This window comes from Aythya ferina, assembly GCF_964211825.1.
Source record: "Aythya ferina genome assembly, chromosome: 1".
Classification (NCBI taxonomy): Eukaryota; Metazoa; Chordata; class Aves; order Anseriformes; family Anatidae; genus Aythya; species Aythya ferina.
The window spans coordinates 153018994-153038845 of NC_140296.1; the positions used below are offsets into that span (position 1 = coordinate 153018994).

A 19852-nucleotide genomic window follows, 5' to 3' on the forward strand; every position below is an offset into this window, starting at 1 on the left:
CCAGGAACCATTATTTACCGCGTGGGTCGACAAAACTCTACCACAGCCTGCCCAACCACCTCCCCCTGCCCGGAGACCCGCGCACGGCGGCCTCCCCTCAGCGCCCTCCCCCCGCCACTAGGCGGAGGCCCGGCGAGGGGAAGGGCGGGGGGGAAGGAGGAGGCCGCTGCTGCAAGATGGCGGCGCAGAGGAGGAGCCTGCTGCAGAGTGTGAGTGGCGCCTTCCCCCCTCCCTGCTCCCGCACTCCCCCAGGTGTGTGCGAGGGCAGACCCGCTCCTCCTGCCCTCCCGGCCCCTCAGCTCCTCAGGGGGGAAGCCCGGGGGGCCGGGAGGGTGGCGGTGGCGGCGGGGAGGTGCGAGCCCCCCGCCCGCCGCGCTGCCCCCGGTGCCGGCTGGGGGAGGCCCTGCTGGGCTGGCAGCTCGGCTTCCTGACCAGCCCGGGGGGCTCGGGGGGCGGCTGGCGGTGGTAGCCCTGCCTGAGGGGTCCCCCTGTCCCGGGGGAGCGCTGCTAGCCGCGGGGGTCCCCGTGCAGGGCAGGACCCGGCTGCGGCTCTCGGTTCGGGTTTCTGTGTAGCAAGGGGGTGGGGGTGGTCTCGTAACCCACCTTCAGCCTGCTGGGGGTTTACGGGGTCTCTTTTTTCGTCTTCCTGCCCCCCAGGAGCAGCAGCCCAGCTGGACAGACGACTTGCCGTCCTGCCATCTCTCCGGGGTGGGCTCAGCCCCAAACCGCTCCTACAGCGCAGACGGCAAAGGGACGGAGGGTCACCCCTTGGAGGATAACTGGTTAAAATTCAGGTGAGCGGGTTGTGCCTCGGTCACGGAGCCCTGCAGGCGCAAGGGCAGGTAAACGTGGTGTTCAGCTCCTCACAGAGAACGTGGAGAACGCAGGAGGTTCCTGTAGATAGTCCTCACGTGTGTCTTTGTATCACAGCCTTTTTGCTCTTGTCTCTGATAGGAGTGAGAACAACTGCTACCTCTACGGTGTCTTCAATGGCTACGATGGCAACCGAGTCACCAACTTTGTGGGTCAGAGGCTCTCTGCCGAGCTGCTGCTGGGCCAGCTTCACGCAGATCACAGCGATGCTGACGTGCGTCGAGTTCTGCTGCAGGTAAAGCAGCTTTGGCTGGGAACAGCTCCTGCTCCTCACACTACCCACCTCCTCTTTTTGCCACCAGGGGAGCAGCATCTGGTTTCTGAGGGGCTTGGAAACATCTGCCAATGGTTGTGATTGTACTCATCCTGTGAGCAGCTGTAGTGCTTTGTTTCACTCCCACCTCATACCCATCTGTCCCCCAGTGCTGTCAGCAGTGTGCTGACAGCTCTCCAGGAAGCTGCAGCCAGTCTTCACTGGACATGTAGGAACAAGTCAGCCTGTGAAAGAGATGACAACGAGTGAAAAGGAGAAGTTAATGCGTGGGGAGATGGATTTGCGAGCGCACTTTCTTGAGTGATAGATAAGTTTTTACAATCAACATACAAAATCAGATAGGTCTCTGACATTGCTGCGATTGTAATTTGTGTGTTTTTGTCTCCTGTTTTGAGTAGTAACAGATTGTTTTTACAAGCTGTTAAGTAGCTGCACTAAAATAATTGCATTTTAATATGATGCTGTGATCTTGAATGTCTGTACATACAGCGATCAGCCACTTCTATGAACTGGTCTTAGAGAGGTGAGGATGGGTAGGCTCAGAGGTCTGTAGGTGCTGGACAAGTGCTCAGTTTCTCTTATGGCCTTTTTCAGGCTTTTGATGTGGTAGAAAGAAGCTTCCTGGAGTCCATCGATGATGCTTTGGCAGAGAAGGCCAGCCTGCAGTCCCAGCTACCAGAGGTAATGTGGCCTTAAGAAGGAAAATTTCTGGAGGTTTTACTTTCCAGACTGTTGGATGGGACGTTAGTCAGTCTGGTCCGAGGGCAGCTGTAATTGAAAATTGCATCCCTGTAGTTCTCTTCTGGGAGCTTGTGGGAAGTGCAACAAGTGTCTTGGTCCGCATCCCACAGTTCCCAATGTTCTTACTGGTACTATGTAAACTCATCATTGGGTTTCTTAGTAAAGAACTAAACATGTTGTGGGAAGGTGTTCAGCCCACAAGGTGTGGCTCTTCCAGGGACACAGACATGATGTGGGTGAGAGGCAAGGCCTCCAATTTGCATGGCACCTGGGCAGACATGAATTCTGGTCTTCAGGTGAACTGGATTGTCGTTTCCAGAACCTTATCAGACCCACAGGATGTTAGGATTGAGCAAATAATTGTATGTCTTACATAGTTCCAGTGCTGTGGACTGTGTGTTTAAGCCTCCCCCATAATCTTGGGTTCCAGGGTGTTCCTCACCACCAGCTGCCTCCTCAGTACCAGAAGATTGTGGAGAGATTGAAGGTTGTAGAGCAGGAGATCTCTGGAGGAGCCATGGCAATCGTGGCTGTTGTTCTCAACAACAAGCTCTATATTGCCAACGTTGGTGAGTTGTTCTTTGTGTTTCAGCATTTGTGCTTAGCATCTCAGTCGAGGCGTTTCTGAGGATGGCTGCAGCTCTAGGAAGCGAAAGAAATGAGAACGTGGGGGGCAGTTTCTTTGGTCTGTGGCCAACGAGCAATATGCTTGCTACTTGTAGGCCTGATTGAAATCAGTCTGGGTGATCATCTCTGCAGATATTGACAGATGCAATGCGTGTACCCAAAGAAAAATGGGGAAAAATGGGTTGAGAGGCGGTAGTGCAGGTTCACTGAGGAGTGGAGAGCTTGATCGTGAGGTGCTGGCTCGGGCCTAAAAGAAGAGCTGCCCAACAGGCCTAGCATGCTGCGGGCAAGGCTACTTTTAGAAGATCATGAAGAGAGAGTACATGAGCTTTTCTCTTCTTTTCTGTCCTTATTCCCCTCTCCTTTTCCTTTCCCGTTTGGATATGTTCTCCCTCTTAACGCAGAGCTATCTGGTGCCTCATCTCGCTACTCCCGCTGCAGGTACCAACCGGGCACTGTTGTGTAAGTCCACGGTGGATGGGCTGCAGGTGACTCAGCTCAACGTGGACCATACGACAGAGAACGAGGATGAGCTCTTTCGCTTCTCCCAGCTGGGTGAGTGCTTGATTTTCATCTCCTTATCTGAGAACATCTCGTGCCTCAGTTTATCTGGGGCACCGGGAATGACTCAAGCCACTGGAAACAATAACAGACCACAAAAAGAAGCTCCCTGTGGGCTGTGGTTTCAAATTACCAGTTCAGTGCCTTTTTCTGCATGTCTAGCCACAGTGAGGCTACAGTGTAAGTTCAGCTTGCTGAACCTACAGAAAACTATCTTTTTTCTTTTTTTTTTCCCCCTCTTTGTTCATTTTGAGACTTAGTTTCATGTCTGGCTGCCAAACTGACATTGATTTGCCCTCCAGCTGTGCGATTACTAGAGTCGATAAGGAAGGCAGGAGCAGAAGCACACAGCCAGAGGGCAGAAGCAGGATGGACACGAGGTGACTGCCCCTCTGGAGGCAAACCACAGTTCTGCTGGTTAGGTTCTGCACGATGCCACACCCTCAGGATGGTGTGTTCCAATCCGCCTTTGTACAAGCTGCTACTGCAAAAAAAAAGCAGATAGACTTCAGACAGAGTCAGACCAAACACTGACATTTACTGCTCTCACATCAGCTAACTATTGAACTCTGTCTAATACTGACATCTTGCTTCGGGCAATTTCCCTTTTCCTTTACAATCTTTGCCGTGTTTTCTTTCTTTGTCTAGAACTAGCCCAGACCACTTGTGTGACTGTTAGCACCAGACTCTTCTTGTTGAGCTACTTTTGCTCTGTGCCTTTGCTTAGGTAGATCTAACTTGGCATTCTTCATTAGGCTCACCTGGTAGCTATATTCTTATCTGGTGAGGCTGTCAGTGCGGTAGGTTTTTGCTGATAGCTCTTGTTTCACTCCATTTCTCTTTTTTTTTTTTTTTTTTGCCTTACTCATACTCCTGCAGTAGTGGCATGTGCTGTGAAACAAAGGACTGAATACAGGAATCTAGGGAAAGAGAGCCTTCGGCTGCCTTTCTGCTGCCAGAAACGCTCTAGGGAGTTTAGCTGCAGTCCACAGTGGAACAGGAATCTGCTGGGTACACTGACCTTAATCTGGCGCAGCAGTGGCTCTCCAACTGGCAATCCCAACAGAAGGGAGAGCTTGTAGAAAAAGTCAATGTACACAGGCTTTTGGGGGCCCAGTGGTGACTGTTGTGGGGCTGAGCTGAAGCACAGGGATAAATTCTATCCCCCAAACTTTTTATCGTGATGGTGCCTGTGTTGCACCTGTCCTGGGGAAAGAGAGAGAGAGGCCTTATGCCTGTGCGGCTCTTCACCCAGCACACTGCAGCTCGGTCAGTGCTCCGGGAGAGTCGCTGTGATTTGGACACAACCTCTCCGGCGTGCTTGGAGCTTCCCCGTGTTTGTGTCTGTCGATAGCTCGTATCCCCCTGCCAGGAGCTGGCAAATGAGCCAGGCCATGCTGATGAGTCAGCTTGGGTCTGCAGCAGATGGCAGAGTTGTGTCTTACTGCTGGGGTAGGTGTGGAGCCATCTGCGCGGTGAGGCTCGGTTTGACTCAGAGGGAGGGTTTCAGTTGGACCCTTGCCTTCACCTTGTACTGAGGACAGTCATCCCTAGATATAAATCTCAAAATAACATTTTCTGCCTGTTAGCTCCAGGTATAACCAGGAAGGGGGAATTGCCAGGACAGACCAGGTAAGTGGCTCGTCTGCTCTGAGTCCTGCCTCACGTAGCAGCTGTCCCCAGACGGTGCCTGTTAGGACTTTCTTTGAGATATGATTCCTTCATAGTCCCCAACAGACATGAGTTACACAACAAAGCAGAGGTAGATCCCCTTAAACTTATTTAAATTAAGTACATGTTTACAGATTATCCTTGTTTTAGGAGTAGCTACCGCCAATCTGAGCACTTGACCAAACTGAGTCCTTTGCAGACAGTTCTCCGTTTCTCCTCCACGTTAGCATATTAGTGAATTTGTCAGACGGAATTTAGGAACGGGGATCAATAACAGGGTGGAAGTAAAAAAAAAAAAAAAAAAAAAAAAAAAGAATCCTTCACATATGTTTTCCCCCTTCCTGCTTTCCTCCTCCCATCGTGCAGGCCAGAGCTGACAGGCGCAGATGTTCCACGGCCGTTTCAGCAAATGCCTGTGCGCTCAGGCCAGCTGCTGCTGGTGGCTTCGGACCAGGCCGTGGGCTTTGTCTCACTGCCAGCCACTGCTTTTAGTGTGAGGGCTGGGCTGTGTGCGTTTCTCTCCTCTCTCGTTCCCAGATTACAGCTAATGAGAAGGTGTCCCGTGGAACAGAGCAACCTGCTCTTCCTCTCCTTCCTGTAGGGAAGAAGTATCATTTGGCACCTTGCTTCATCTTACCATTCTCTTTAGCTGTGGATCTTCCTTTTCTCCTTCCTGACAGTATGACCACGGGGAGTCCTGCAAGTTTCCCAAACTTTGTATTTTTTTTTTTTTTTAATCTGGCAGGTTTGGATGCAGGGAAGATAAAACAAGTGGGAACGATTCGCGGGCAGGAAAGCACTCGGCGCATTGGAGATTACAAAGTCAAATATGGCTACACTGATATTGAACTGCTCAGGTCAGAAAAAACTCCCTTTGTGGTTTTAGTCCCTTCATGACCCTCCATTTTTACCTACTGTGGCAAGAGCGATTGTTAAAGACACTGTCTCTTTGCAGTGCTGCTAAATCTAAGCCCATCATAGCAGAGCCTGAAATCCACGGAGGGCACTCGCTGGATGGGGTGACTGGCTTCTTGGTGCTTATGTCTGAGGGGCTCTACAAAGCTCTGGAGGCAGCTCACGGGCCTGGGCAGGCCAACCAGGTGAGTGTGCCCTCACAGGAAATGTTCCCTCAGCTGTTGATTTACTGCAGGGGGGTCAACTGCTTTCACACAGGCCATCCTCCGCATCTGTGCTGTGAGTGCTGCCCGGGCTGGGTGCCTGTGCCTCCCCATTCCAGCCCGTAATGATGGGAGAGCTGCTTTGCCAAGCCAGTTCTTCCAGGCAGCTTCCTGCCCCTTTAGGAGGAGCCCTTTAGAGGGAGTGGGATGATTCTAGGCACATATCAGCAAGTGAGACTGGCAAGGACCATAGCTGGATAAGTTGCCATAAAAACTCTTCAATCACTTGGCTGGATAAGATTTCCTCCAGCATCTCCTAAACATCCTTCTGCTTTTTTTTTTTTTTTTTTTTCTCACCTTTCTCTGCTCAGGAAATTGCAGCCATGATAGCCACAGAGTTTGCCAAGCAGACGTCGCTGGATGCTGTGGCCCAAGCAGTGGTGGACCGCGTCAAGAGGATCCACTGCGACACTTTTGCCAGCGGCGGGGAGCGGTCCAAGTTCTGTCCCCGGCACGAGGACATGACCCTGCTCGTCAGGAATTTCGGGTACCCCTTGGGTGAGATGAGCCAGCCCACGCTAACACCAACACAAGGTATGCTGCGGAGGGAAGGGAACAATAGAGGGTGGAAGATCAGTCCTCTTGATTGATCTGGCGTTGGGAGAGGAGGTGCTCAGTGTAGAAGGATTTGTCTGTTAAAGGGATTATTGGCTTCTGAGGCCTGGAGCCTGTAACAATTTGCATCTTAGCATCTCAGAAAGGCGGTTTGATATAAATTCTTCCCTTGGATTTTTGGCTCTTCCTTTGACTTTTTTTTTTTTTTTTTTTTTTTCCTGTGCACCTTCAGTCACTGATGTCTCACCTGCGTTTATAATTCTCTTTTCTCCCTTCTCAGGAGGCCGTGTCTACCCAGTCTCCGTGCCGTATTCCAGCTCCCAAAGCACAAGCAAGACAAGCGTCACGCTGTCCCTTGTCATGCCTTCCCAAGGCCAGATGGTCAACGGTGCCCACAGCAGCTCCACTCTGGATGAAGCCACCCCCACCCTCACCAAGTAAATATCCTGCACTGTGTGTGGAGGGAGAATGGGTGCCCTTCGTTTTTAATAAGGAAGGGCAGGGGTGCAGGAGAGGTGGTGCTGCACAAGCTGGCTTCCTCGCAGGTGGAGGCCAGGGTAGAAAAAAGGATAAAGGTTAGACCTGGATTCTGTTTGGATCTGCTTTGCAGGATCGTACTCGTGGCTCCAGTTTGAGTTCAGCCTTTTGGCACAGGGTGGAGTGTGTACAAACAGAAAAGTGAAGAAGCTCGATGCTTATTGTGTTCGGGTAGCTCCAAAAACAATGAGGCTGACACACCAGGGCTGCTTTGCTGTAACACAGGTCGTGCAAGAATAGCTTTGCTGCTGCCAGACTCCTCCTGTAAAGCTTGATTTGTATGGGTATGAGGAGGCCAGCAGAGTGCATGCTTCCCTTTTCCTTCTCCCTTTTCCTTCTCCCTTTTCCTTCTCCCTTTTCCTTCTCCCTTTTCCTTCTCCCTTTTCCTTCTCCCTTTTCCTTCTCCCTTTTCCTTCTCCCTTTTCCTTCTCCCTTTTCCTTCTCCCTTTTCCTTCTCCCTTTTCCTTCTCCCTTTTCCTTCTCCCTTTTCCTTCTCCCTTTTCCTTCTCCCTTTTCCTTCTCCCTTTTCCTTCTCCCTTTTCCTTCTCCCTTTTCCTTCTCCCTTTTCCTTCTCCCTTTTCCTTCTCCCTTTTCCTTCTCCCTTTTCCTTCTCCCTTTTCCTTCTCCCTTTTCCTTCTCCCTTTTCCTTCTCCCTTTTCCTTCTCCCTTTTCCTTCTCCCTTTTCCTTCTCCCTTTTCCTTCTCCCTTTTCCTTCTCCCTTTTCCTTCTCCCTTTTCCTTCTCCCTTTTCCTTCTCCCTTTTCCTTCTCCCTTTTCCTTCTCCCTTTTCCTTCTCCCTTTTCCTTCTCCCTTTTCCTTCTCCCTTTTCCTTCTCCCTTTTCCTTCTCCCTTTTCCTTCTCCCTTTTCCTTCTCCCTTTTCCTTCTCCCTTTTCCTTCTCCCTTTTCCTTCTCCCTTTTCCTTCTCCCTTTTCCTTCTCCCTTTTCCTTCTCCCTTTTCCTTCTCCCTTTTCCTTCTCCCTTTTCCTTCTCCCTTTTCCTTCTCCCTTTTCCTTCTCCCTTTTCCTTCTCCCTTTTCCTTCTCCCTTTTCCTTCTCCCTTTTCCTTCTCCCTTTTCCAGTTGTACTTAAGGTTGTCCAGCTAGAGGTGAGGCAGGTTTCTGTGGCATTCACCAGTCCCACACACTTCTCAGCATACCCAGTACTGTGACAGAGCAGGAGGGCTGCAACTTCTTTCACCTGTTTGCACAGGACAGCTTAATCTGTGGAGAACCAACACTTGCTCTGGTGCCTTTCGGGTGCAAAATTGCAGATGTGGGGCAAAATAAAGATGCCTGTGTTCTCTCTCCCCACAGCCAAAGCCCCACTGTGACTCTCCAGTCTACCAACACCCACACGCAGAGCAGCAGCTCCAGCTCGGATGGGGGGCTCTTCCGCTCCCGCCCCACGCACTCGCTCCAGCCCGATGAGGACGGGCGCGTGGAGCCCTACGTGGACTTTGCAGAGTTTTACCGCCTTTGGAACATGGACCATGGCGAGCAGGGAGCGCTGACGGTGTCCTAACGGGGAAACGTGCCTCCTCCCTCCCACCACCCGGCGCTCGGCTGCGTGAGCAGAGGCTGAGGCAGGGATGAGAGCGCTGCAGCTGAGAGCTGGGTGCTGCCCAGAGTTGACTCCTGCCCGGGACACGACGGGCAGCGTGTGCTGCGCTCTCGGCACACGACTTGCCTGCGCCCTGCACCTCGTCCCGGCCGACCTCTGTCCCTTGGAAGCCCTGTGAATAAGAGATAGGGTCTTGAATGCAACCCTCGCTGCAGGTTTTTTTTTTTTTTTACAAATAAAGTTGCAGAGAGGGCTCCCTTCTGGATAATGCAAGAGTAGGGGCCTGTACGAAGGCTGCGTGTGCGCGTGTGTAGGTGTACGGGCGTGTGCCTGCGTGTGTGCGTGCTGTCATAATGTTTCCACAACTCGATTCATAATGCTGTGATTCCAGTGTTCAACTCCATAGAAGATACCTCTATTTTGCAGAATAAATAACTTATAGCTACACTCCTCGGCACCCGTGTGGCTTGCTCTCTTCCTTACATCACCCGCGTGTGGGTGTGACAGCTCTTCCTGGTGAAACCCTCTATTCCTCCAGCCCACGGGGTTGCAGCTTGCAGCGAGCGAGCTTCTGCCGTGAAAGTGGCCTGAGCCCGTGCAGATGACTTTGAAGCGTACGGTCTTTGCCCCATGCATCCTTGCAGAGCTTTGGTGCTGGAGTTAAAATATAAATTAGTGGTTTGGGTAGACAAAATGCACATCTCTGCCCTTAATGGACTTCCACGAGGTTGGAGCGGGCAGGAGGAGAGTTTGATGTGTTTTTCTTCAGCACCTTCTGCTCCTGTCCCAAAGCAAGCTTCGTGTTGAGTGACCCAAAAGCCGTAGCTATGTCATGATGTGGCTGCCTTGCAGATGAGTTCATCTTCGTGTCGCAGCAGAGGTGGGCAGTGAGGAGAGGAGGTCTTCTGCTGAGCTGCTTGCTCTGCATCAAGTCAGGGGAGGCCTGGAGGAGCTGGCAGAGGTTTCGGCATCACAGTGCTCTTCCCCTTTCAGTTCAGGCTTCTGACAGCAGGCGGCAAGCGTGCCTCTTCCCTGCCTGCTGCAGCCTCCTGCTGCAGCCTTCCCCAAACCCTGCAGCTCGCAAGCAGCACGGGGAGGCCTCCAGGGTGACCGCGGTGCCTGGTGGCTCCCCGGGGAGCTGCGATAAGGCTCTGGGCAAAGCGAGACGACGGCCAGGGGTTACGGGTGAAAGGACAAAACTTGGGTTCCTGCCCCGATTTATTGTCGTGTCAGGCTGGTCACCTAAGGAAGGAGGGGAGTGCAGAGGGAGCAGGGCATGCAGCAGCAGAGGCCAGCATTGAAAGGGGCGGAGGGAGATTTATCCCTTCGGATAAATCAAATAATACTGAGCACCCCGAGGCAAGACCTGAGTTTGCTGAGAAATATGTGGGCAGGATCAGAGCGGGGAGCAGCGCTCGCTTCTCGGGAAGGAATGCCTCGCGTGCCCATGGGTGGCTCTCCCCTCGCCCTCCCAGGCCCTGCTGACATTGCTTTGCCCCGCGGGGCTTCCCGTGAACAGGGCCGGGCTCTTGGCTGCCTGCAATGCCCTCGTTTCTCTGCCCTGCTCGATTCCCAGGAAGGCTGAGTGTGTGGGGCACGAGGCAGCAGAGCTGTGCGAGGTTTGGTGCCTTGTCCCTGCATCCTCCCTGCAGGGGAAGGCATCTCTTACCCAGCCAGGAACAGCGAAATCCTGCTCTTTTTTAAGGACCTCTCCAAAATGTTGTTTGACCTGGGCTCCTTGTCCTTTCCTCCAGACTGTTGCACGTCTGTTTAGGAGGATGGTGCAATCCTGCCGTGGACTAAAATGGAGTTGAAGAGGTTTCATCCTCCTCTGTGTGCTCTGACCTGGCACGGATTTCGATAGCTGTATAAACAAGTCTTTCTTGCTTATTCCCCCATCCCATTTATCTATGCTATTTGCTAACTTATACCAAGAACACTTCGAGTGGGAAATATTCCAGCACGCGGATGCTGCAGACAAAGTTCAAGAATTGCCAAACACGCTTATATAAAGCAGATCACACAAAACAAACTTTTCCTTTGACATAATTGCTAGTTTACTAAGTACGAAAAAATGAAGTGGGTAGGAGCGGGTGGATCACACTAAGCTGGGTCTGTACAGCCACTGGAAAAAAAATAAAAAAAAGAGGAGAAAAATCACTTTTCTGTGCATGCTACGTGTGCTTAGGAGTCCAGGTCAAAGAATTAATGTGTATGGGGGAAAGAGGCTCATAAGCGCATGTCAGTGTTTAATATTGTCCCTAGGGAGCTTTGAGAAGACGCAGGCTGGAACAGCAGTGGAAAAACCCACTCTCCCCTGTGCCTGTAAAGTGAAGCGGTGGGTGGAAGGGGACAGGACCAGAGCGATCTGGAGAAACAAGAGCAGGGGCCTTTCTGCAGGGTGGTGAAATTCAAAACCCCTAGAAATATCAAATCCTGGGCAGAAAGGGACAAAGCCAGAGCAGCTACGTGGCACAAGGAGCTTTCTGCAGACCTCCAGAAAGAGGAGGTCATGGTTTTGGTAGGGGGCTGGGGCTCGTGCTGCTCTGGAGCCAAAGCAATGCCTCCATCACGAAAGCCATCCCCAAAAGCCTCCTTTTAGCTTGCTCATCCCCAAAATTCTGTCACCACCTTTCCAGGTGGATGCACTGGCATAGGTGATGGGGTAGCTCCCACCTGCACCTTTCCCATCCGCAATTTTCCATCCCTCCTTGCTTCCACGTGAGGATGCAGGGTCCTTGCTCAGAGCCCCTGCCCCTTGACTGCCATGCTCTGGGGAGGAAGGAAAGTGGTTCGCTGCCCCCTCCCCTTTTTCCTTTCACCCCATTCAATGTTTGAGAGTCAGGAAAGAGTAGAAAAGCTCGTGGCACAGCTGAAAAGAAACCATGTAGTCATTGGCTTTCTGTTGTTGTGGGATAGAGATAGTTGTAGCTGAAGGGAGAAACTGCCTGAAATATATAAATTTAATTCCCGAGCTAATAGATAGCTATCGATTGTACATAATAATCTGATTGCTCCTTCCATAGAAATTCTGAGGAAGGGCTTTGGAGTAATTCCGTGCAGTTCATTACTTGAGGAACTCACCTCGCTCCAGTTAAGAGCATCTCTGAAATGTCAGCGCTGTTAACGAGAGTTGTAAATAAACCACCGGGGATGGGTTAGGTATTTTAAATCCTCTAGTTCGCTCTGTAAGCGTAGGAATGCTATTCGGAGTATTCTGGCTAAAACTCAACGCGAGCACTTATATTCTGCCAACTCCAATCCCCTCCTGGAGTTTCAAATGGATGCGATATTTATCTTCACTTCCCGTCTTAACTATTGTGTGTTGTTGCTGTAGGTTGCTAAACAACTGCTGTCTCATCGGTGGCTGTATGTTGCTCGTGAATAAAGTGATCCCCATGTGCACCCGAACCGTAAAGCTATTTGGAGTCCTTGCATAAGAACCCCAAGGTACGTGTAAGCTGTTAATATTTATTATGTGGAGCTGAGAACAACGAGTGAAGATGGAGGGATTAGAGGAACCGAGTGCAGGCTGCCGAACGGGCAGGCAGGATGGAAGAGAAAACAGATGCCCGGGAGGAACGAGCGCAGGAAGCGCGAGGGCTCCTGCACGCAGGATTAGACGCCAGCGGAGCATGGAAAGCAAAAGGCTGGGAAGGCTTCGGAGAGCCAGGGTGGGGAGGGCAGATGCAGCACTGCGGCTTCTTGCTCGGAGGTGAATTTCTCCCTCTCTGCTTCCCCCAAATCGAGCATCGGTTTAACCGCAGGCTGGCTGGGCTGCCAGCAGCAGGAGCCCTGCGTGAGGGGACTTGGCCACGGCAGGAGGCAGCTTGGGCAAGGTGCTTCTGAGAGGCGTAGGAGAGGGCTTGGACTTCTGGGCCGTGATGCTCGGGTCCGTCCTCCTCTCTGCGAGGTGTTTGGAGAGCCTCCTAACCTGCTTTCTGCCTCATCTCCCAAGAACAGCATGACCTAGAAACCCTGCGTTTCTTCTGCTGGTTTTGCTTGAGCTGGGCAAAGAGGTTTTTTTGAGCCTTGCAAAAGCCAAGGGGTGGTGGGGAGTGACACCAGCTCCTTTCTGCGGAGCAAGAAGCAGCTGCTTTGATTGCCATGATTTGACACGGGTCACCAAACACCTTTGGGACGTGCTGGGTTTGACTGGTGTGAGTTGGGAGTGGAGCTGCCACCCCCACACATCTCCATTTGGGAGCCGGGAAAGCGCTGCTGCAAGAAGCCCTGCTGGTTATTGTGGGGTTATTGTGGTGTTTGGGTGGCAAACAGCCACCCAAACATCTCAGATGGGCACTGTGGTTGGCTCCCAAAAGCCACCACCAGCCCAGCCATCCAAAGCCAGGTTCCTAGAGGTGGCCGAGCACTTCCTAACATGCAGCACAGGAGAGAAATCAGGGAAAGGCGGCTGCCTCCGACCTCTGGTGGGAGCTGGTCGCTTTGGCAAGTTCAGGGCTTCTTTCAAAGCAGAGGGATCAAAGCTGAGCTGTTGGTGGTTTTGTGCATCAGCGCTTCGGAAAGTCCCTTGCTCCAGCCAACTGGCAGTGGAAGCAAAGCAGGTCAGTGCTGCTCTCACCTGTGGCCTTCTCCTGTCCTCCTCAGTGCCCGAGTCCTGTTCTGGCTCGGGGTGTGCTCAGAGAAATGGCATAAAACTGGCACATTTGTCACCACCAAGGCAAATTTATTGGCACCCCCTCCCAGTCCCACCAGATTCTGGAGCCAGCTCTGCTTTTCCTCCTTGCTCCCGTCATTAGCTCTCAGCTGCTGCAGAGAGAAATCTCCAAAATAACTTCACAAGGGACTTCTTGCAGATCTGAAGACTTGAAAGAAAAAAATAAAAAAATAGACTGTATGGGAAATGGAAAAGGTGAAGAGAAAAAAACAACAGGCAGTCAATAAAAGCTTTCAGGGAAGAGATAAGAGCAACAAAACAGAATGGCTTACTGCTAGCTAAAGGTGTGATGGGAATGAAAAGAGCTTCTGCAAATGTCTGGAGGGGAAAAGAAATTAGAAGAGAAGTGTATCCATTAGTAAATGAGTGTGCGAGTGTATTATTCATGGCTGCAAATATCCGAGCTGCAAAAGTGTGACGTTTTTTACTCCTATCTGACTTTAGTGGCAAATTTAAGAATTTTGGATCGCAGGGAGGTAATTAGGACCTAATAAGGCAGCTTTTGGCTGCCGCTGCACCCGCTCGGCACGCGAGGGAGGTGGCGGCGCCCCTGCTGCAGCTCGCCCCCGTGAGCCACAGCCTGAGGTGGGCATGGAGAAAGCTGGGCAGACACGGCACCCTGACCGGGCAAGATGCAATATCAGGGATTTAGCTGAATTTTTAGCATCCCCAGGTGCCCTTCACTGGGGGTCACTGCTTCGCTTGCCTCTAATTAGAGCAATTTCTCCGTCAGGAGGGGACGGTGCCTGGCTCCGCAAAGGCCTTCCAGAAGAGCAGCCGCAGATAGAGCAGAGGCAGGGGATGAGAAGAGAAGATGTTGTGACAAATTTCGTTCGTGAGGTGGCCCGTGTTTATTGAACCACAGAGCGTGGCAGCTTGGATAGGGTATTTCAGCAGAGAGCATAACTATTTTGGTATTTCTGAAAAAAAAATAATTAAAATTGGCTCGGCTATAAATACTAGCACGCAAAAGCACGCTGCCTGGAGAACCCAGCCTGCAATGATAAATGACTGCTGAGTGCTATTTAGGGCACGGGGGCCTAAGTAAGTGTCAGGGAACTAAATATCTAGTTGAGCCTTGGCATCCTCACTGATGAGTTCAAAGGGGGATGGCAAAGGGAGCCGCTGTGGGCTGCCTCACTGCTGGGGCTGGTGAAGTCCCCGTACTGCTCTGAGCCACACTGTGGTCACCACAGCCTCCTTAGAAGATTTGGTCATTAAACCCCATCAAAAAGGACATGGATGTGGGCAGGATTTAGCACAAAAGCCAGATATACCATGTGGATGTGGTGGGGACAACCCAAAAAACGTTAGGAAAATGTAATGGGCATGAAAAACAGAGGGTTTGCTATGACACCCCACATTTAACAGCCTCTGTTGAGAAATCCCTGCTGAGCTGGGCTGTCCAAACAGCCTGGCCCCTGATCTCGCCATGCCCAAGTCCATCTCTTCACTGAGGTGGCCGTGCTCTCTTCCCACCGCTGCTGCTGCCTGCAGGCAGGGCTGGCAGGAATACGGAGGAGCTGAAGGGTTGCAGCAAAGCTCACGCTGCATTTACCAAGCACATCTGAAGCACGAGGCCAAAGCGTTTATTTACGGTCTGGCTGACGTGCAAAACGTTGACCACGGTGAAGCACCCTCGGGAGGGAGGCTGGCGCGGCGCCTCTGCTCGCCTCGTCCCTCCTGCACCCGCGCAAAGGCGGCTGCAGCCTTGCAGAAGCGGAGCTGCTGCACACAAAAGCGCGGTGCAAAACCACAACGGGCACTAGCATGAGAAAAAGGGAACCGTGCTTGAAGAAATGCTCTCGGCTATTTTGCAGGTTGACTGAGACAAGCTTGCAGGAGCCTGAGCCCATGCACATGTCCTGCCCCAAAGCATTGGGGCTTATTATCAAATACCTGCGAAACACCGCGCCGGGCCACCGCGTTAAGCAGGCACCTGGAGGGAAGCGAGGAAGGTCTGCGTAAGGGGTATGTGGGTGGAATGAGGGGCCATAAATCCACCACCACCACGGATCTGGCTAATTTAGTTAAGCCCCTATATTTATTCAGCGCTTGGTAAGGCCTTGATTAGAGATTGGCTGGGGCGACATTTGTTTTAGATTATGTGCAGCAAAGATCTCGTGCCTCTGAGAAGGCTCTGCTGTGTATCACTCCCAGGTGTTCAAATACCATGAATCAGATCCCTCAGTATTCTCATCTTTGGCTTTAAACAAAAAGAAAATAACACCAGCTCCGTTTCCATTTGTGTTTGAGTCTTGCGGCCTCTGAGGCACCTTGGTGGCCACTCCAGGGGTTTCTTTGCAGACCCCATGGCCTGAAGCACCCTGAGAAGCAGGAAGGGCAGGGCAGGGGGGCTGCATGTCCCCCACTCGCCCTCCTTCCCTGCTCTTGTTGGCGTTAAAGGCAACTCCATCAGGCCTGAGCTTGTTCTGTCCTTGAGGCATCTGTGGTATTTCGAACCCGCATTTGTCTCCAGCAGCCACGGCTGTGGAAGCAGCAGCCAGCAAAGACATTTTTTTCCTACAGTCCGCCGGTCCCTCTTAAACCTGGAAGGAAGCCCTGCCACTATCCCTGCCTCCTTTCACCCACAAAGCTCGTTCACCACAGGAAAAACAGGTTTAAATAAGCAAAAAAGGAAAATAAAGGAGCGCTCAGAAGGGAAATAGCTCTGCAAATTAAGACCCAAAGAATCCCGGAGGTATTTGATGCTTGAGCGGCTGAATGAGATGCCAGGCAAAGCATGCGGAGCCACTTATTTATTTAAATTGGCATGGGGACACTGCTCAAATTTGCAGCCTGCAGCTATCCACCAGATCCAGCGGGATGACGTGGGCACTGCAGGCTGCGGGTGCACAGCCCCTCCTCAGGGTGCCCGTGCTATGGGGCTGCCCGCAGCCACCTGCCCCAAATAAATCTGGGGGGGGGAGAGGTAGCAGCAGCCAGGAGTGGTGGGTCAAAGCTGTCCCTCCTGAAAGCCCTACGGGGCTGTTTTTAGGGTTCTCCTCCAAATACCCCCTTGGAGGTCCCCCCCAGCCCCTCTCCTGCTCCACGACCAAACGCGAGCACTGCAGCACAAAGCTGTCGAGCACATGGGGCACGGAGCAGCAGGAAGCAGCGATCGATTGCACGAGGTTTGGTGGGTCTGCATACAACCAGACCACCTCGCTTTCAGCCGCCAGCCTCTTCCTGGCCTCCTGCGGCTCAGGATGTAGAGAGCAGCCCGGGGGTTACTGCAGCCTGTTGGGACCAACCTGCAGAAAATTCAGGCAGCTACGGAAGCAAGAATTTTGTTTCCCTTCCCAAGCTGGGCTTGAGTTTAGCTGCGTTCAGAGTAGAGGTTTGTTGGCTCGAGGTGGAAATGAAGGTGATCTAAACCCAAGCCCAGCTTTGTTTAACTGTGTTACGCTCCTCTCTCTGGGGCTCTGCTGACATTGTATGCTGTTTTCCAGACTAGCACCCGGCATTTTGCATGGACACATTCCCAATGACTTTCCAGGCGAAGAGCTGTGACAAAAACCTAACCTGTTATGTTGTAGGGCACTTCCTCTTTGCCCTCGCCTAAGCAGAGAGCAGCATTTATTTGGGATATTTATGGCTGCAAGGAACGGTACCCACGTTGTACGGCTCACCAAACAAAAAGGAAAACCCCACCATTAAAATGCAGCTAAAGAAAACACGCAAAAACCAAGATGTGGAACAAATCCCAGCTTGAATCATCTGGCTCCAAGACCTGCGTGGAGCCCATTGAGCCTGAGCTAATAGCTATTCACAACATGCAAGGAGCAAAGACAAATAGGAATGGCTTGGAGCTAAAGTTTTGCTGTGCCGCATCCGGAGACAACACCGACCCCTCTTCTGCTCTGGCACTGGTCGGGACAATGCCCAACTTGTGCACCTCCAGGAAGGCCTCATCCACTTTGTGCTCCCCAAAAAAGGATGAAGCCTTTTTTGCAAGGCTAATTGACCCCACAGGATGCGATCTGCTGCCAGCACAACATGAGCGCATCCTCCCGCTCCCCTGACCCGCAGGACTCTTGCAGGCAGCACGAGCTGGGCAAGGGAAACAGCCAAAGTTAAGCCAGCTCCCATGAGCAGAACAGGTGATGGATGGAGAGGATGTGCACGGCACTGAGCCAGGTATTTTGGAAGTGCTCAGGAGGAGGCTGAAGCTGCTGGCGGGGAGCGTGGTGGCGACAGGTAGCTGGGCCGGGTTACCTTTTAAATCTGCTCAGCTGCAGGCGGATAAGATGCGATCAGACCTTTAGGTGTCATTTCCTTTCCACCTCTCTGTTTGCTTGCAGGGTGTTTTCCTAATTTCATGTTTCTGGGAATCCTTCCCAGCTCCAAAGATGGGTAAATCTTGGCGAGGGCTCTGTGCACAGCGCAGCTCCCCGGCAAGCTGCAGCCCCCCAGGATCGTGCCCAGGCGCTGGGCAGGGCAAGCAGCTCACCGCAGCGTAGCTGCATTGGCCCTGCAATAAGCTGTCACTCTGAGCAGGGTTTAATAGCTTCATTAGATTAATGAGCCTGGATGAACCGAGCCTGGGCAGTCCAGCCAGTGCAGCTGGAGCGAGCACCACGGTTAAGCTAACGTAGCCAAATTTTGCCAAAGAAGAGGCCGATGGCTCTCCTGCCTGTCCCAGACACATCCCCAGGAAACCCGACCCGTGGCTGTGCTGCTGGCGGTGATCCCACAAGTGCCTGTCACTGTCTGAAGTGTTATCTCTGGGGTGCTCTGATAAGCCTCTGCATCTCACGGGCACTTCAGAAAAGAGCAATAAAATAAGATGGCAAGCAGCTCGCCAGCACACTGTCCCAGTCCCAGGCTGCCACGGCTGGTCGCTGTTTCAAGGAATGGTTTTTGGGCACTGGAAGCACTCTCTGGTACCGTAGCTATGAGAAAACCCTGCCCGACATCGATAACTCCCCTCTGCAGTGTTATCAGAGGCCTTATCAACGCACGCAGCTGGTGCCGGCTGCAATGAAATTCATTTCAAGCCTGTTTTCTTTGCAATTCCTCAGCTGGACATGCTTGTATCAGTCACAGGGGCCGAGGAAATCGATCCTATCCCAGTGGAAGTGCATCCGCTCGGCAGCATTTTAACTCATCGGGCTGAAAACCCCCCTCCTGCCCCGCTGCCCACACAGGGCTGGCCTTGACAGCTGAGCTTTGGCGGTGCTGGTGAGCATTTGAAGCCCACAAAAGAGTTAAACCTCCTGGTGCCTCGCCGAGGCCACCGCGAGCTTCCTGACGTTTCTGCCTTCAGCGGTTTCTCACCCGCTTGCTGCAACCCTCTGAGAGCCGCCCGAGCACGCTGCTGGCGTTGGGTTTGCAGCTGAATGGCCCCATGGTGGGCCCATGTGTGAGATCTGCCCCATGGTGGGCCCACGTCTGAGATCTGCCCCAGGAACCTGTGCCTCACACCTTCCCGGGGAGGCCGTGCTGCAGCTCCAAGTTGGGCACCAGACCCTGGGGCTTCTCCTCCTCTGCGGGTGGTGGACCTGGCCAGCATCAACAGCTCTTGGATGGCCCCAGAAGAGCCCAGTTGTCCTTCTCCTTCCCTCCCACGCCAGCACGGGGGCTCTGAGCTGCATCTCGGTGTCCCCAAGCATGCAGCTGCCACCAGGCTGGATGGAGAAGGAGGTGCTTCTCGCCCAGATCAGACAGAAGGATATGGGGCAAATCCCAGCGAGAAGACAACGTGGAAGCAGAGGACACGCACACGCACTTGGGTTTTCCCCTTTTATGTTGTGATAAGGGGCTCTCGCCACGGATGGGGTTATTTGTGCTGCCCGATGTGACCCAGTGGTGCGAGCCCATGCTGGAAATCGCCTTGCCTTTGAGATTGTCAGATGAAAAAGAAAAACAAAACAAACAAACAAAAAAAGCCAAATGCATTTCAGGAAGTAATCCAGGGAGCAGGGCTGCCAGAAACCCCTAAGAGAGAGCAAACAGTCCTTATCTGGTAAAGTTTTATGTTACTTAACAGCAGCGCAAGTTTAATGGCATTTTTGTTGTTGTTGTTTCTGCTGCACACAAGGCATCATTTCTGGGCAGATCCTGTTATTAGCGTTGGTCCCCAACTATTTCTATCAGCGTGTTTGCTCATCTTCCCCTCGCCTCTGCTGTAGCCTGATTGCTAGGAATGGTGATTGCCAGCAACTGCAATTTCTTTAGATCTGAGGCCTCCGAGCACTCAAGGAAGAGATAAATATCCTTGTCTTACCCTGCTGGCTTGGTGACCAACGCCAGAAATGTCACTTTCTTGTTTTCCTCCCTGCCACCAGCAGTGCAAAACGAACAAGGGCATCAGATTTCAGGAGTGCTTGGCTCAAAGGGGGACTTTGTTTGTGGAGGCGGGCTCGAAAGGGCGTTAAAAGGGCTGGCATCCCGAAGGGAGAAACCGAGATGACCTTCGGGTGATTTTCTGCGGAAAGGGCATCAGCGAAAGTTGGGCTCTGCGGCCATTACCCGGGCTCTGTAGCTCAGTGTGAGGGAGTTAACCAAATGTCAAAGTCCTTGCATGCAGGGAGCCCACGAACCACTTATCAGCAATGGCCACATGGTGGAAAAAGATCGCATAACGGCGGCGGAG

At 52.4% G+C, this 19852-nt stretch overlaps 1 protein-coding gene and 1 long non-coding RNA gene across 4 annotated transcripts; one reads left to right on the forward strand and one right to left on the reverse strand.

The window, feature by feature from the left end:
- The first annotated feature begins 80 nt into the window (after positions 1-80).
- TAB1 (TGF-beta activated kinase 1 (MAP3K7) binding protein 1) lies at positions 81-9023 on the forward strand. Its single transcript, XM_084506544.1, has 11 exons — positions 81-209; positions 658-794; positions 955-1108; positions 1742-1828; positions 2319-2457; positions 2957-3070; positions 5493-5604; positions 5703-5847; positions 6237-6459; positions 6761-6917; positions 8330-9023. The coding sequence occupies exons 1-11, from the start codon at positions 177-179 to the stop codon at positions 8535-8537; spliced, it is 1509 nt and encodes a 502-aa protein (XP_084362670.1). The 5' UTR covers positions 81-176; the 3' UTR covers positions 8538-9023.
- Positions 3077-19749, reverse strand: LOC311430173. 3 transcript variants are annotated; one of them, XR_014688600.1, is made up of 3 exons: positions 17473-19749; positions 11661-13402; positions 3077-3560 (listed from the first exon to the last, which is right to left on the reverse strand). It is a non-coding gene; the product is annotated as an uncharacterized lncRNA (long non-coding RNA). The 3 variants fall into 3 exon arrangements; XR_014688601.1 differs by lacking the exon at positions 3077-3560 and adding an exon at positions 10610-10701 and having other exon boundaries at positions 13159-13402; XR_014688602.1 differs by lacking the exon at positions 3077-3560 and adding an exon at positions 10610-10701.
- Positions 19750-19852: the final 103 nt, after the last annotated feature.